Raw genomic sequence first — 18,304 nt, forward strand, 5'->3', positions numbered from 1 at the left:
AGTTGAAATGTAGAACCTTGACTAGCATTATATGTAATTTGCTTGAAGTATTTCACCATCGTCTGGGCTAAAGTGTCTGGGGTGTAATGCTTAGAACACCTTTGTCGTGTATGGTCACACATCACATTTCCTTTGTATTTACTTCCATACCTTTCCTCATGATGTGGAATGGTACAGACGGTGTTTAGAAAGGATAGATTGCATGCAACCGGTGGTGGAGTGTTCGTCGCTGTTAGTAGTAGTTTATCCTGTAGTCAAGTAGAAGTGGATAGTTCCTGTGAATTATTATGGGTGGAGGTTACACTAAACAACCGAACTAGGTTAATAATTGGCTCCTTTTACCGACCTCCCGACTCAGCAGCATTAGTGGCAGAACAACTGAGAGAAAATTTGGAATACATTTCACATAAATTTTCTCAGCATGTTATAGTCTTAGGTGGAGATTTCAATTTACCAGATATAGACTGGGACACTCAGATGTTTAGGACGGGTGGTAGGGACAGAGCATCGAGTGACATTATAATGAGTGCACTATCCGAAAATTACCTCGAGCAATTAAACAGAGAACCGACTCATGGAGATAACATCTTGGACCTACTGATAACAAACAGACCCGAACTTTTCGACTCTGTATGTACAGAACAGGGAATCAGTGATCATAAGGCCGTTGCAGCATCCCTGAATATGGAAGTTAATAGGAATATAAAAAAAGGGAGGAAGGTTTATCTGTTTAGCAAGAGTAATAGAAGGCAGATTTCAGACTACCTAACAGATCAAAACGAAAATTTCTGTTCCGACACTGACAATGTTGAGTGTTTATGGAAAAAGTTCAAGGCAATCGTAAAATGCGTTTTAGACAGGTACGTGCCGAGTAAAACTGTGAGGGACGGGAAAAATCCACCGTGGTACAACAACAAAGTTAGGAAACTACTGCGAAAGCAAAGAGAGCTCCACTCCAAGTTTAAACGCAGCCAAAACCTCTCAGACAAACAGAAGCTAAACGATGTCAAAGTTAGCGTAAGGAGGGCTATGCGTGAAGCGTTCATTGAATTCGAAAGTAAAATTCTATGTACCGACTTGACAGAAAATCCTAGGAAGTTCTGGTCTTACGTTAAATCAGTAAGTGGCTCGAAACAGCATATCCAGACACTACGGGATGATGATGGCATTGAAACAGAGAATGACACGCGTAAAGCAGAAATACTAAACACCTTTTTCCAAGGCTGTTTCACAGAGGAAGACCGCACTGCAGTTCCTTCTCTAAATCCTCGCACAAACGAAAAAATGGCTGACATCGAAATAAGTGTCCAAGGAATAGAAAAGCAACTGGAATCACTCAATAGAGGAAAGTCCACTGGACCTGACGGGATACCAATTCGATTCTACACAGAGTACGCAAAAGAACTTGCCCCCCTTCTAACAGCCGTGTACCGCAAGTCTCTAGAGGAACGGAGGGTTCCAAATGATTGGAAAAGAGCACAGATAGTCCCAGTCTTCAAGAAGGGTCGTCGAGCAGATGCGCAAAACTATATCTCTTACGTCGATATCTTGTAGAATTTTAGAACGTGTTTTTTGCTCGCGTATCATGTCATTTCTGGAAACCCAGAATCTACTATGTAGGAATCAACATGGATTCCGGAAACAGCGATCGTGTGAGACCCAACTCGCCTTATTTGTTCATGAGACCCAGAAAATATTAGATACAGGCTCCCAGGTAGATGCTATTTTTCTTGACTTCCGGAAGGCGTTCGATACAGTTCCGCACTGTCGCCTGATAAACAAAGTAAGAGCCTACGGAATATCAGACCAGCTGTGTGGCTGGATTGAAGAGTTTTTAGCAAACAGAACACAGCTTGTTGTTATCAATGGAGAGACGTCTACAGACGTTAAAGTAACCTCTGGCGTGCCACAGGGGAGTGTTATGGGACCATTGCTTTTCACAATATATATAAATGACCTAGTAGATAGTGTCGGAAGTTCCATGCGGCTTTTCGCGGATGATGCTGTAGTATACAGAGAAGTTGCTGCATTAGAAAATTGTAGCGAAATACAGGAAGATCTGCAGCGGATAGGCACTTGGTGCAGGGAGTGGCAACTGACCCTTAACATAGACAAATGTAATGTATTGCGAATACATAGAAAGAAGGATCCTTTATTGTATGATTATATGATAGCGGGACAAACACTGGTAGCAGTTACTTCTGTAAAATATCTGGGAGTGTGCGTACGGAACGATTTGAAGTGGAATGATCATATAAAATTAATTGTTGGTAAGGCGGGTACCAGGTTGAGATTCATTGGGAGAGTGCTTAGAAAATGTAGTCCATCAACAAAGGAGGTGGCTTACAAAACACTCGTTCGACCTATACTTGAGTATTGCTCATCAGTGTGGGATCCGTACCAGGTCGGGCTGACGGAGGAGATAGAGAAGATCCAAAGAAGAGCGGCGCGTTTCGTCACCGGGTTATTTGGTAACCGTGATAGCGTTACGGAGATGTTTAATAAACTCAAGTGGCAGACTCTGCAAGAGAGGCGCTCTGCATCGCGGTGTAGCTTGCTCGCCAGGTTTCAAGAGGGTGCGTTTCTGGATGAGGTATCGAATATATTGCTTCCCCCTACTTATACCTCCCGAGGAGATCACGAATGTAAAATTAGAGAGATTAGAGCGCGCACGGAGGCTTTCAGACAGTCGTTCTTCCCGCGAACCATACGCGACTGGAACAGGAAAGGGAGGTAATGACAGTGGCACGTAAAGTGCCCTTCGCCACACACCGTTGGGTGGCTTGCGGAGTATCAATGTAGATGTAGATGTAGAATGGTTAAAAGTTTTTATTACAACCTTGCCATAAGTGTTTTCTTCTCCCTGATAATAGCCCAAGCTTTTGCCCGAACAATGAGAAAGGCTGTAATATTGTCAGCAGATGGATTATGTTTGAACTTTCAGAATCTCGCCGAGCCCACCTACGGTCTAAATGAAATTCCTTGCTCCAGCATAGAACTTGCCATGTGCCAGGTTTAACAGACAACTTTGGAAAGGAGATGTCAGTAGCCCTGCTGATGATGGTATTTACATACTTTACCATTTCCTTGGCAGTGGATCTACATTAGAATACAGTAAGGTTGCTGTTCAGTGTACCAGTGGCTTTGTTAAATATTCATGGGTGGCATTGGATGCAAGTGGGAAAATGGTCACTGAAGTGTAAATCCTTCCCCACTTCACAAAGGACAATATCAGTTGTGGGAGAGCAGAGTGATAGGTCAGTGACTGTGGATGGTCAGTTCGCAGTCCTGAAATGTGTTGCTTTCTCTTTACTGAGATAGACATTTGACATGAAGAAACTCTCCAGTACTCCACCCCAGCACGCGCGTATTGTTAAAAGCTTTAATTCTTCCACATGTGTTGTTAAACTGTTCACATTCCATTGCATTATAGTAGCCATAAATAAGTGGCAGCTTTCTTTTGTCCTGTCTCTCTTGGTGGCACACACAGAAGTAGAATGACCTCTCACTTCAAGAGCATATGTAGCCAGTTCCATTTCAGAACTATCTTTGTCCATTGCTATTATACTCTAGTGCGGTATGCTTCATAACTTACATTCATAGCACCACATTAGAATGGGTACAGAAGAGCTGAATCTCAGTCAAATAAATCCAGCTTTAGAATTTTCTGGAAGGATAGACGAACTGACAGAAGACAAATAGCTGTCTTCTGCGATTCACATTCTCTTTGTCATGTTTCAAACTTCTGTTATCCCTTCCTTATCCCATTCTTGTTAAAGTGCAGCTGCCTACCTGTCCATTATATCTCTCTACAACTTATGACACTTTTACTTAAGTCTTAAGTTCTCTCTTTTTCTCCTGTTATAACACAGTGATCAAAATTATTAAGAATTCAGAAGTTTGGTTGAGTTGCAAGACATAGTACAGCAGAGCTTGTTAATCCAGCATGCTCAGGGATCAGTTAATGCTGGATTACTAAATATGGTGGGTTATCAGGTCATTTTTAAAAATGTGGTTAAAAATAAAACAATAAAAAAGCAAAACCTGTAGTCTTTAATTTATGAAAACAAGTACCTTATTTTTCAAATACAACAGGAGATATTAGAGTATTAAAAAAATTAAAAGTATGTACAAGGTATGTTCAATAAGCAATGCAATACATTTATCTCTGAAAACAGGTTGGTTTTATTCAAGATTCCAATGCACCAATTATTCCCCACCTTTTGGGCTATGAAATCCGATTTTCAACATAATGTTTATTCAATGTGACTGGGAGGGCCTGCATCCCAGCACGGTACCATTCAACTGGCTGACATCGGAGCCAGGGTCTCACTGCATCAGTAACCTGCCCATCATCCATGTGCTGCTTTCCATGAAGTGCACCTTTCATTGGGCCAAAAAGATGGGAATCAGAGGGTGCAAGATCAGGGCTGTATGGGGGAAGAGTAAGGACAATCTAATGAAGTTTTGTAAGCGCCTCTCAGGTGCGCAGACTTTTGGGACACCTTGTGTTGACATTGAGAAGGAGAAGAGTGTTTCCATTTTTGTTGTGATGAACACCCAAGCCCAACACTGCAAAATTCGCAGCTGTGTGTGGCTGGCTGGACATGTTTGCACTACCTTGTTCTGATGATGACAGAAGCCTCACCCAATGACTGACTGCTTTTGTTCAATGTCAGATCTTGGTAGACATTCTGCAAGTGCATACGAATATCTTTGATGCTCTGGTTTTCCACCAAAACAAACTCAATGACAGCACTCTGGTTGCAGCACATCTCCATTACAGACAGCATTCTGAAAGCTATGTATAGTGCTGCCACCTATCTGAACGTCATGAAACCATAGGGGTGAAGTGAGAATATATCATGATGTCCCAAGACAAATTCTGCATTTTTCCAACCTAAATTGATCAATAAAAAAACATTCATTGCTTTATTTAATGTCCCTTTTATTACTTTTTTATAATAACAAAATTAAACTGAAGTCGAATACTGTACAGCCCTATTAAAAGAATTTAAAGCTCCAAGTGCTAGAAAATTTTAATGGTATAAATAATTTTTGTATGTCAGTTAAGGAATAAAATAAGTACCACTTACTTGAATAAGAGCAAGGAAAATCTAATTAATAAAAATTGTTATCAAGAATTTGATGCACTTTAATTTGTATCACTGTCTTTAGGAACAGTAGATACTCGACGACGTTGAAGACATGGAATTTGTCGGACATGTAAGGACCAATGATGATTTATGTGAAACTTTCTTCAGAGTCCTCTGGAACCTTACGGAAATGCTACCTTATTTCTTGGATTAAGGTCTTTTTCGACAAAAATTATCTTCTTCATCACTGTTTCTTGCACCTCCTGTGACTGAAAAAATTTTACTAGATCATGTCGTCACTCAGCAAGTAATTCATACAAATGTCTGTCAATGTCAATCTGTTTGTCAACTACTTCTGTTGAAAGTGCACCCAGTTAATTAACAGCTGTAGAATTTATCACTCATGCAATTTCAGAGCTATCATCTGTGGACAGAACTAATTCCTCATGAAAAAATTTGGTCTTTTCAATTAACAATGACCCTCTTATCGGCTGTCCCTCTGCTCTCTTAGAACCGAACCACCTACACAAAACTACCTGTAGTTCCTAACCTATGCTTATTTGGAGTCTGCCTAACATCTAGATTTTTAACACAAGCAGACTGCGACAAATTTTTCAAGCTGTTGATTTTTTCTTTCATATCCTATATAGTTGAAGATGCACTATTAAATTCACTTACAAAATTGTTTCAGTTCTCACTCTTCTCCAGCCTTCTCATGATGTCCAGTTTTAGGTGGGTAGGCAACATCTCGTGTTTTGCCATTTTAGGTGCACTTTTGATCTGTATAAAAAACATTCCTGTATGTACGTACTTTTTACTCTGGTGTAGCCTACGAGGCAGTCATCCAAGTAGCTAAATATGATACTGTACCAACAGTTATTTTTTCAATAACTATTAAATATAACCCCACACACAGATGCAACTGGATGTCTGCAGCAAACCTTCGGAAACTCACAGGCACTGCGTTTCAGTTTGTTATCTCTAAAGACTGAATGGTGCTGCTTTTTCGTGGAGTGCCCTTCCAAACTGTTCACAGTAACAGAATGAAAGGCAGTGTTTCTGAATGCAGGAGGTAGAGAATCAGTACAGGAGATGAAAAGGTGTAATAGAAATAGTCGACGATATAAGTACTACTGACTAGTAATCACTCCTTTCACAACACAATTCGATCATCTCTCTCTCTCTCTCTCTCTCTCTCTCTCTCTCTCTCACTCACACACACACACACACACACACACACACACACACACACACGTGAACTGTCGCATACTGACACAGCCAAGAGTGGTCGTGAAAGTGATTAATGTAAGTCGTCAAACATTCTTCATGCAATGCACGTATTTGTGTACAGTTAATTACACTAACTGAAATATCTGTAATTGGCCTCTATGAAACTTTCAGTTTTCTCCTGCACTGGCCTAAGTTCTCATTTGTTTACACTCTTGGCTGACTGACACACACAGTGTTAGCACTATTTGAACCTAGACCTTACAGATTGAAGTCCCGTGTACCCTAATTTGTAAAATGGTTGTGTGTGAGAACAATAAGAACTAGTGTTTAATGTGCCAAGAATCAGGCAGTTCTAGTTTTGTGTAGGGACAGTCCAGAAAATACCTTGGCTGTTTTTTCCAATGAGGAACAACTAGTGTAAAGTAGGTATAGAGCTTTGAATTGGTGATCAAGAACAGTGCATATAACTTAGTGAGCAATGACAGTAGTTGAATGATGACGTACAAATCTGATTACTTGTACAATTTTAAACAGGAATTCACTGGCATCCACTCATTTGCAATGAAATACCACACTGTAAGCATGATCCAGTAGTCATATAATTGCAAATAGGAGACTGAATGAGCATACAGAAGCCAAAGCTGACAAAAAGAGAGCTCTGAAATCAAAAATGGTGCTAATTGTTTGGTTATCATTCACAGTGCTACCCAGACAGCCATATTTTGAAGTTCAAATGCCACTGTGGTTCAATTGTTTAAATCACTGAAATGAAATTTCTGTGAATTGTAGAATAATTACATCATGTGCATACTCTTCACTGCAAACCAAACTGACCCCTTTCTACTGGCAACTGTTTGAACATTGTACTTGGTTACAGTGCTGCTGTTAGTACACATAAAGCAACATTTCATTTTTATACAACCAAACCACCACGTCACATTATTTTCACTAAACATTGCCTCAGTTTCGCAAACTTATTAGACAAGAGAAGATAACTTTCTTGCCAATTTCAAGACTTTCTTTCTTAACGAAATACATCCGTTTCCAGTTTTTTATGTTTAATTGGAGATTAAACAATACAGATAAAACACTAGATATAATGCCTCCAGACAGCATAGGTGCATCCAGTAGAGTTCACAGTTAAGCGATATACTAGAAAATACCTCCTACCTCTTTTTGTAATTTCATTAACTGTATGGAGACAAAAACACTATTACCTTACACACAATTCTATTATATGCACGCCATAAAACAATATGATTTCGAAGGTACCATATTATGGAGTTTCTTCTTTCTCTTCAAAATTAGTAATTTCTGTTATACTCACACACATTTATTATTACACAAATGTTCATAAGCGACACCCTCAAATTCTGAGAAGACAAAAACATCTTTCTTCACAGGGGTCAGCTTCACACAAGAGTTTTCTGTGATCCATTCTGGATGTAGAGATTGTTCAACACAGCTCTGAAATTGAAAAACAGATGAAAAGCAATGCAGAGTGGGGGAAAGAAAGCATGATAAATTTTGGTTAGTTATTACAGAGGCACTCTGTGAAGCAAATACCAATATTTATATGCTACGGAACTTTACAGGTAATTTTTTTAGATAACCTCAAAATAAGTGTACGTCTTTAAGAGTTTAGTTAATTTTGGCAGGAATGAAAAGTATTTAATTACCAATATTGGATGTTGACTTTATCCCATGATGTAATAACGTTGTTGTGTGTGATATCACAAGCACAAACAGGGAGAAAACAGAAAACTGACAACATTTTTAATGTCTATATTTTTCGGAACATAGGTTGTGGTGGCAGGCGGATCTTTAGCATAGCTTGAGGTATAAGTTAGGCTGAAACATGACAACTTAGTTGTGAGTTGGCAAAGCCAACAAATGTGAATACAAAGTATTAGTTGTGGTGGTATAATGGTCTGTAGTGTCGTCCAAGCCCATAATATGTTAATGTTTGACAGTTTGGTTGTGTGTTGGCAAAATGGTACTCTGACAAATCTCACTTTTTTATACAAAACCTTAACAGCTAATTTCTTTTAACCTTTCTCTGTAATGCTTACCTGTAGATCTGGGTAGTGGAAATACATTGAGAAAGACAATTACACTTATCTGTACAGGGGGAAACAGTTTTTAGATTTTATCTGCTGACAATGAGCGATTATCTATATCCTGGTTTCAGGTAGTGTAGTGCATCTACTTTGTAATTAGGTGAATCAAGCCAGATACTCTGTATACTGTACATCCTCTAGCATTCATTACATACAGTAACAGACATCAATGACAAAATGAACATTTTCAAGCCTGACTAATGGTTCTCTCTTGGTAAACTCTGCACGAGTATCTGCCAATATAATTTAACAGATAACCACTAAAGCATTGGAATTTCAGGTACAATGCTCTTATAATGAGGATTTATGACTTTAGCTCTGAACAGCTACTTTAATTTCAGAGTTCCATGCTTTCCTCAAATCATTAGGCAAAATAAAAATGAAGTGATAAAATAAGCTTCATAATATTTAGAACTTTAGTCAGAATGTTTTAAAGCAGTGAAGATTTGTTATCAATCTCCAAGGAGTACATGGGTTGAAAGTGGTTATACAAGTTGTTAAATTTTTTGTGTCATTCTACTGCCATGACGTGTTAATGGTATTGTGGTATCGATTCTCAAACTAAATACTGAGAATCAAATTAAAAGAGCATTGTGTGTGTGTGTGTAACTACTGTCTAACGTCTGCACCATTTCAGTGCAGTAATGCGTTCATTGTAAATAAGTATTGTAGTAGTTCTATTATATGTTTATTACCTTATAAACAAATAAAAACATTTTTTTTTAATTTTAAATTCAGTGCATTAATGTAATCTTAGTAAATGAGTGTTCGTAAAATGATTCTTTAATATAGTGTTCATTAAAAAAATTATGATCAGTCCATTTGGGACCTGTGGAATGTACATCAGCTTATTTGTCTCAGTTGTAAATATCTGTCATGTATTATTGTTTTTCTGACATGTTCTACATCCTGGAGGACCTCCTCACTACAGACCAATTGGAATGAAAGTAAATCTAACTTAATCTAATAATTAAATTATTATGCCAGAGCAGTTCCCAACAATAGCTCGTGGTAATCAATTTCTCCCCATGTATGTAATTTGAAATTAATGTCTTACAGGCACTCCAATAATAATAATAATAATAATAATAATAATAATAATAATAATAATAATAAGTCTAAGAAAGGAAAGAAATAATAATAATAATAATATACACTATAATGATATGTTCCATGGAAGGGGGAAAATAAGGGAAACACTACATATGAATGTATCAAGCTCACAAATGTCCTATGGAGTAAAATACAAGATGATTCAAAGTCCACACACAAATTGAAGGAGCTAACAATACAACTTAGGAATAGGAACTTAATAGTCTTCTTCTTCTTCTTCTTCTTCTTCTTCCCCCCCCCCCCCCCTTCCTTTCATTTCCAATTACCTTTATACTTCCAAGCATCAGGATAACCTTACTCTATCAATTTCTTCCATTCTGCTTTATTGTTGCACAATCTCTTCATGGTCATGATTTTTCCCCCCTTGTTTTTGTCCCAGTTTCTCCATTCTCTCCTGTCACTTGATGTGAGGTCTTCATCATCCAGCTGTGGGAGGTGATGGGTTAGCTCCGGAACTAATCAAGTACAGAGGAGAAAAAAATCATACAGGAACTTACTTTACTGTTACAGAGAGTGTGAGAGGAGAATAGCATCCCACAGAAATAGAAGAACATAATCACGACAATGCATAAGAAGGGGAACAGTTGTGACCGTGATATTTATCTATCATCAGTAGTCTATGAAGCCTGTACTGGATGGATGGATCTAAAATTGTTGCGCAACAGACTGTGTGGTCATCAGCATCTTTCTCAAGACCATTGTACTGGTTCACAAGTACTCGCTCTAGCAAAATGAGCAGCAGGGGACAAACTACAGCCACAGTCTTAAATCATCCCTCTCACAATCTACAGTACAGCTATTCATACTGTCAACATATGTTAATAGTATTAATAAAACAATGTATGCTGTTCTGATGGCTGGTTGATCATTTAACTAACAGGATGAAGCAGCCATCCAAAAACACATTAAAACCTTTGTCCAACTAAACTGGACAGGATTCGGGATGTCACACAAAATGTCAAAAATTTTATTGTTATTGATTCGTCCTCAGCTAAAATTGAGGGTTCGGCTACTGGCTTCCCTCCTACTAGCATACAAAACACATTATGTTAAAGCACAGTGCACCAAGAGTGTGACGCCATGTAACACTGCATTCCAGTGGATCTTCACACGCCACAGGAGATAAGCATGTGAACGGACAGATTATTATTATTATTATTTCTCTTTCCCGTCTCAGACGTTATGTCTGGTTAAAAATGGAAAGTGACGCAGACCTTGATCAAGCGTGACTTCCTTTTAACTGTACTGTATATGTTACATTGCATTTAGGAACTTTCGGGTAATTGAACATGTATCAATAATTACAGATTTCTGTAAATGTATATATACGTTTGGATGTAGCTGTATTGCGTTGATGTACTGGTGGATATTGTGTGGTATGACTCCTGAAGTTGATAGCATAATTAGTATAATGTCAACTTTATCCTGATGCCACATGTCCTTTACTTCCTCAGCCAGTTGGATGTATTTATCAATTTTTTCTCCTGTTTTCTTTTGTATATTTGTTGTATTGGGTATGGATATTTCGATTAGTTGTGTTAATTTCTTCTTTTTATTGGTGAGTATGATGTCAAGTTTGTTATGTGGTGTTGTTTTATCTGTTATAATGGTTCTGTTCCAGTATAATTTGTATTCATCGTTCTCCAGTACATTTTGTGGTGCATACTTGTATGTGGGAACATGTTGTTTTATAAGTTTATGTTGTAAGGCAAACTGTTGATGTATTATTTTTGCTATATTGTCACGTCTTCTGGGGTATTCTGTATTTGCTAGTATTGTACATCCACTTGTGATGTGATCTACTGTTTCTATTTGTTGTTTGCAAAGTCTGCATTTATCTGTTGTGGTATTGGGATCTTTAATTATATGCTTGCTGTAATACCTGGTGTTTATTGTTTGATCCTGTATTGCAATCATGAATCCTTCCGTCTCACTGTATATATTGCCTTTTCTTAGCCATGTGTTGGATGCATCTTGATCGATGTGTGGCTGTGTTAGATGATACGGGTGCTTGCCATGTAGTGTTTTCTTTTTCCAATTTACTTTCTTCGTATCTGTTGATGTTATTTGATCTAAAGGGTTGTAGAAGTGGTTATAAAATTGCAGTGGTGTAGCCGATGTATTTATATGAGTGATTGCTTAGTGTATTTTGCTAGTTTCTGCTCGTTCTATAAAGAATTTTCTTAAATTGTCTACCTGTCCATAATGTAGGTTTTTTATGTCGATAAATCCCCTTCCTCCTTCCTTCTGCTTAATGTGAAACTTTCAGTTGCTGAATGTATGTGATGTATTCTATTTTTGTGGCATTGTGATCGTGTAAGTGTATTGAGTGCTTCTAGGTCTGTGTTACTCCATTTCACTACTCCAAATGAGTAGGTCAATATTGGTATAGCATAAGTATTTATAGCTTTTGTTTTGTTTCTTGCTGTCAATTCTGTTTTCAGTATTTTTGTTAGTCTTTGTCTATATTTTTCTTTTAGTTCTTCTTTAATATTTGTATTATCTATTCCTATTTTTTGTCTGTATCCTAGATATTTATAGGCATCTGTTTTTTCCATCGCTTCTATGCAGTCGCTGTGGTTATCCAATATATAATCTTCTTGTTTAGTGTGTTTTCCCTTGACTATGCTATTTTTCTTACATTTGTCTGTTCCAAAAGCCATATTTATATCATTGCTGAATACTTCTGTTATCTTTAGTAATTGGTTGGGTTGTTGATTTGTTGCTGCCAGCAGTTTTAGATCATCCATGTATAGCAGATGTGTGATTTTGTGTGGGTATGTTCCAGTAATATTGTATCCATAATTTGTATTATTTAGCATGTTGGATAGTGGGTTCAGAGCAAGGCAGAACCAGAAAGGACTTAATGAGTCTCCTTGATATATTCCACGCTTAATCTGTATTGGCTGTGATGTGATATTATTTGAATTTGTTTGGATATTAAGTGTGGTTTTCCAATTTTTCATTACTATGTTTAGGAACTGTATCAATTTAGGATCTACTTTGTATATTTGTAGTAACCATGAGTGGGGTACACTATCAAAAGCTTTTTGGTAATCAATGTATGCATAGTGTAGCGACCTTTGTTTAGTTTTAGCTTGATATGTCACCTCTGCATCTATTATCAGTTGCTCTTTACATCCTCGTGCTCCTTTGCAACAGCCTTTTTGTTCTTCATTCATAATTTTGTTCTGTGTTGTATGTGTCATTAATTTCTGTGTAATGACTGAAGTTAATATTTTGTATATTGTTGGTAGGCATGTTATGGGGCGATATTTAGCTGGGTTTGCTGTGTCTGCTTGATCTTTAGGTTTCAGATAAGTTATTCCAAGTGTAAGTGTATCAGGGAATGTGTATGGGTCTGCAATGTAACTGTTAAATAATTTAGTTAGATGTGAATGTGTTGAGGTGAATTTCTTTAGCCAGAAATTTGCTATTTTATCTTTTCCAGGGGCTTTCCAATTGTGAGTAGAATTAATTGCTTGGGTGACTTCATGTTGCAAAATTATCACTTCAGGCATTTGTGGTATCATCTTGTACATATCTGTTTCTGCTTGTATCCACCATGCATGCCTTTTATGTTGTACCGGGTTTAACCATATGTTGCTCCAGAAGTGTTCCATGTCTTCTATGTTTGGTGGATTGTCTATTTTAATGCGTGTGTTATCTATTGTCTGGTAAAATTTCTTTTGGTTTGTGTTGAATGTTTGGTTTTGTTTCCTTCTATTTTCACTTTTTTTGTATCTTCTAAGTCGTTTGGCCACTGCTTGTAATTTCTGCTTCTTTTCATGTAATTGCTCTATCACTTCTTCTTGTGAGATTTTACCTAACCTTTTTCGTTTTTTTTCTGACATTTCATTTCTTATAAATTGTGTTAGCTGTCCGATGTCTTTTCTCAGTCTTTCTATTCTCATCTGTAGCCTGTGTTGCCATGCTGGTTTTGTGGGTTTCTTCTGTGTGTTGGTTGGTTCTGATCTCTGCCTAGTGTGTATATTTAGTGTAGTGAGTGCTCCTATATAAACCAGTAATTGTAACTCTTCTATAGTTGTGTTTTCATTTATTTTGTTGTGTATGATTGTGTTGATAGTTTTTATTGTTGTTTCGACTTGTGGGTTATTTGGCGGTCTATGCAAGAATGGTCTAATGTCTGTATTTGTGTCTTTGTATTCTATATATGTCAGCTGAAATTTTTCTTCTATATCTAACATGTGTGTCACTTCGTATTCTATTCGTGCTTGTTCTGGTGGCTGTCTTAAGATTTCGTTTCCCTCTGACTGTTTAATTGATGCGTGTTGTTCTTTGTTTGTTTGCTCTGGGATGTTTGAGTCCATTACTGTATTTTCTTCTTCTTCTGATTGCACATTATTTTGTTCCAGTATTTGTTGTACTTGTTATTTGATGTTTTCTAATACTGACTGGGGTATCCTGTTATTTTTGATTATTACACTGATCTGATCAGCTAGTCGTCGTTCTGTTAAAAATTTTAATTCTGGGTATCTGGTAATAAATGTTGTGTATACTTGTGATATGTATCCAGTTGTGTTGGTTCCTAGGTTTGTTGCTTGGTAATAACAGAACATGAGGTGTCGATTAACTTCATCTGACCATCTCATCCTCTGTCTGTTTTCCTTCTAGGGTGGTTGCAGGAAGCATATCCTGCAAAACACCTCTATTTGGATTTGAATCATTTTCCAGTTGGCTAGCAGTGTCGTTACCATTGTGGGCGGGCGTAAGGTTGAAGCGTCGTCCCCGACCATGACGGCGCTTGTCCGAGGCTTCTTTAGTTCTGTCCTGAACCAACTAATCACACTAAAAGGGGGGTTAGCGCTATTAGTGGTTTGTTCTTTTCATCGCCTTTTACGACTGGCAGAACATACCGGAGGCCTATTCTTTTCCCGGGCCTCCACGGGAATTATTATTATTATTATTATTATTATTATTATTATTTATTCCAATCTGAAGCCAATGCAAAGGCACGTGAAGTCCATTTTGGCCTTTCTTAGAGTTCTAAAGAATGTATGCCATGATTTAATAGTCAGTCTGACTGACCACAGCTTCTTATGGGTTACTTCTTCCAGCCACTGACTTCCCTAATCAGCCAACGTACGGCCACCTCATGACACGCCTGTGGAATTTTCCTGGCAGACTGTAGCAGCTTTCTCATTCACCTCGATTCCCATGTGTCTAAGAGGGTCACCTCTTTCTTCTGTCTATGCACAAAGGTGGGTAGCATCCTGGACTATCTGAACTATCCTATCTGCTGGGAACATTTGCTGAATAGCTTACAGATCAGAAAGTCAGTATTGGAGAGGCAACCAAGAAGTGCTGTGGAAGTGGATATGGAGGAGGAGCAAGCTGCTCTTAGGCAAAAATGCTAGAGAAAAGATCACATCTACACTATATGAGCCATCATGGGGGAAAGTATAGCCAAGAACTGGGAACTTTATCTCATATTTTTCAGTCTTAAATCTGCATTTGATTCCATGCTAAGACGGTATATCTGGAAGCACACTCGTTGCAAAGAGGGTACCAACGAAATTGACAAATACAGTGAAGTGTGTGTATGAGCAACCAATGTGAGTGGTTCTTACTGGTGAAGACAAATCAAGATAACTCAATGGAGAAAGGAGCCAATGTCAGTCCCTTCATCTTTAACAACTGGATGAAGTAACAAAAATATGCAAGTGTCAAACCCACAGAACAAAGCTTGGAATGCGGAGACTACGACCAGTCTACAAGCAAAAACTGCTCTATGCAGATATATATAGTACTGGTGGCTGACACACCAGAAAGATTTCAGCAAGCCATAGTGGAATGGTATGAAAACTAGGTAGGCTTAAAAGAAGGGGGGGAGGGACCAAACTGCGAGGTCATCGGTCCCTTGTTCCCAGTAAAATAATTACACAATGGAAAGAAGAAAAGAAAGGAGATTTATAGCACAAAAACAAGAGAAACGAAGAACCAGAAGAATGACAGAAGGACAACCAACACTACTACGGACAAAAACAGGAAAAGAAAACCATAGAGAGAAGCAAGAAACAGGTAGAAGGGATAAAAACAAGAGAGTAGATTACCATGGCTGGCTGACCAAAAAAAAAAAAAGGAAAAGCCAGCCACTTTGGGACACATTAAAACATCCACCCTAAAAGCATTAGAGTGGAGAACACAAAGGGACAATGGACACGCGCTAAAACTTATACAGAATGATAAAACCCACCATCATGTATAAAACGTAAAACTAAATTAGCCGATGAGGCGTTGTCAGCTAAAATTAAAGGCAACGAGTCCGGTTACTGAAGAGTCCGTTTACAGGGCAGCCAAAGAAGGGCAGCTCACCAAGATATGGGCCACTGCCAGCTGGGCACTGCACCAACACTGAGGTGGGTCATCACAGCGCAGGAGGTAGCCGTGTGTCACCCAAGGATGGCCAATGCAGAGCCAGCAGAGAACCACAGAATCCCTGTGAGAGGCCCACATGGAGGACTGCCACATATCCGTAGTCTCCTTAATGGCACGCAGTTTGTTGTGCATGCTGAGGTTATGCCATTTCGTCTCCTTAAGCCGCAAAATCTTGCGGTGTAGTACTGAACGCAGGTCAGTTGCAGAGAAGTCGATCCCCAAAAGCAGTTTCCACATAGCCTGTTGGCAAGTTCATTGCCTGGGATTCCGATATGACCTGTGGTCCTGACAAACACCACTGAACGACCAGACCGTTCCAGGGCATAGATGGACTCCTGGATGGTCACTGTCAAAGGATGATGAGGGTAGCACGGGTCAACAGCTTGTAGACTGATCAAGGAGTCAGTACACACAAGAAACACCTCCCCAGGGCATGATTGGATGTGCTCAATAGTATGAGATATAGCCACCATCTCGGCAGTGAAAACACTGTGGCCATCGGGCAAGGAATGCTGTGCAATATGTCCTCCATTGACATAGGCATAGCCGACGTGAGCATCAGCCATCGAGCCGTTTGTGTAAACCACTTCGTGGCCTCGGTAGTTGTCAAGACTCGAGTGGAAGTGGCAGCGGAGAGCCGCAGGGTTCACTGAGTCCTCAGGGCCATGTGAAAGGTCCAGGCAAAGCTGCGGCATACGTCTACGCCATGGAGGTGTACGTGAATGGACTTCAAGTATAGGTGGTCTCCAGATCAGAAAGAAGGGATCTGACACAAACTGCAATTGGAAGGAAGCCCTGAGCTGGGCCACAGATGCGGGAGATGAACCGCCATGGGTGGGAAAAGGAGATGGTGATTCGGATGCGCACGAGAACTACAAACGTGTGCTATGTAACTGGCCAGCAGTTGCGCACACCTAACCTGCAATGGCGGCACTCCGGCTTCCACAAGGACGCAGGTCACTGGACTTGTAGTGTTTCCTTTTCCTCAGGGTTCTGCAGTGAAAATATAAAATAGAAAATCTGATTGGGTTTTGAATTTTTGTGGTTTCAGTTACGGATAAGGCGGACTTTGTATTATTGATTGAGATCATGCTGTAATTTGACCGTGCATGGCAGACCGGGTCGGCAACACTACAAAAAGCGACTGTACAGAAATAGCATCAGAAACTAATTGAAATTTACCTATATAATCTTGTTAGATACGCAGTATTAATTACAATATAGTCTTCATGGCTGTCCTCCTATTTTCTCTTGTAGGACGACGTCTTTCACTTTTCTCCGTCTGTTGAAAACTTCAAGTTGTCACTGTCATGATCAATTTACAAATTTGGCGATAACCACCTCGAATCACTATTGAAACAACCTCGCTTTGTAATATAATTTTAATTTCCACCCAAAAGCACATTCAACACATCGCCGAAAAATACACGTCTTTCGTATGAAGACAAGAGAGAGAGTGTGATCAATTAGTTGTTAAAAACAAAAAAGCTACGCAAAAAGTAAAAGACGAACAAAATTATTTATAAAAATCGGTCGCTGGCGCAACACTCTTTTGCGTGCGCAATCGTAAATTATATCTTTGTATTGGCGGAGGCGCGGTAGTCAAAGTACCATTACAGACTCTTCCTAAAAGCTCCTACCGCTAGGACAATGCCACAGTGGTGCACTGGGTCGAGTAAATGCAACGCTGAGGGCGCCGCCGAACCATAAACCGGAATCCCATAGTCAAGGTGGGATCGAACAAGGGCTCTGAAGAGCTGCAGCAGCGTAGAGCGATCTGCACCACGGTTGGTTGGTTGGTTTAAAAGATGGGGAAAGGGACCAAACTACGAGGTCATCGATCCCTTGTTCCTAATAAAACAATGCCACAAGTGTGAGAATAAAACAGACGAGACATTAACACAAAACGGAAAGAAAGGAAAAACCACAAGAACAAAGGAAATGCAACGAACACTAAAAGGAACAAATGAGGACAAGAAAACAATAGAGAGATGCAAGAAACAGTTAGAAGAGAGTAAAACGAGGAAGCAGATAATGGTGGCTGGCTGACCACAAAAATAAAAAGGAAAAGCCAGCCACCCTGTAACACATTAAAACCTCCACCCTAAAAGCACTGGGGCGAAGGACACAGATGGACAAAGGACATGCACTGAAACTCAGATCCAATGATAAAACCCACTCTCACAGATGAAATGTGAAACTAAATCAGCCGATGAGGCATTGTCTGCTAAAATCAACGATAATGAGTCCGGCAACTGGAGATGAAGCCGCAGGGCAGGGCAAAGGACAGAGCAGAAGAATATGGGCCACTGTCAACCAAGCGCTGCACCGGCACTGAGGTGGGCC

The 18,304-nt window shown here is 39.3% G+C and overlaps 1 protein-coding gene across 2 annotated transcripts in view; it reads right to left on the bottom strand.

Moving 5' to 3' along the window:
* The window catches only part of LOC126419648 (DNA topoisomerase 2-binding protein 1-A-like), a 266,920-nt gene that overhangs the window by 211,588 nt on the left and 37,028 nt on the right, over window positions 1-18,304 (bottom strand). For both annotated transcript variants that reach the window (XM_050086847.1, XM_050086840.1), the window contains exon 2: window positions 7,654-7,793. In XM_050086847.1, the coding sequence (XP_049942804.1) occupies window positions 7,654-7,793 (140 nt within the window). The remainder of the gene's footprint in view (window positions 1-7,653; window positions 7,794-18,304) is intronic.

The sequence above is a fragment of the Schistocerca serialis genome, chromosome 1 (genome assembly GCF_023864345.2).
Source record: "Schistocerca serialis cubense isolate TAMUIC-IGC-003099 chromosome 1, iqSchSeri2.2, whole genome shotgun sequence".
Taxonomy (NCBI): domain Eukaryota; kingdom Metazoa; phylum Arthropoda; class Insecta; order Orthoptera; family Acrididae; genus Schistocerca; species Schistocerca serialis.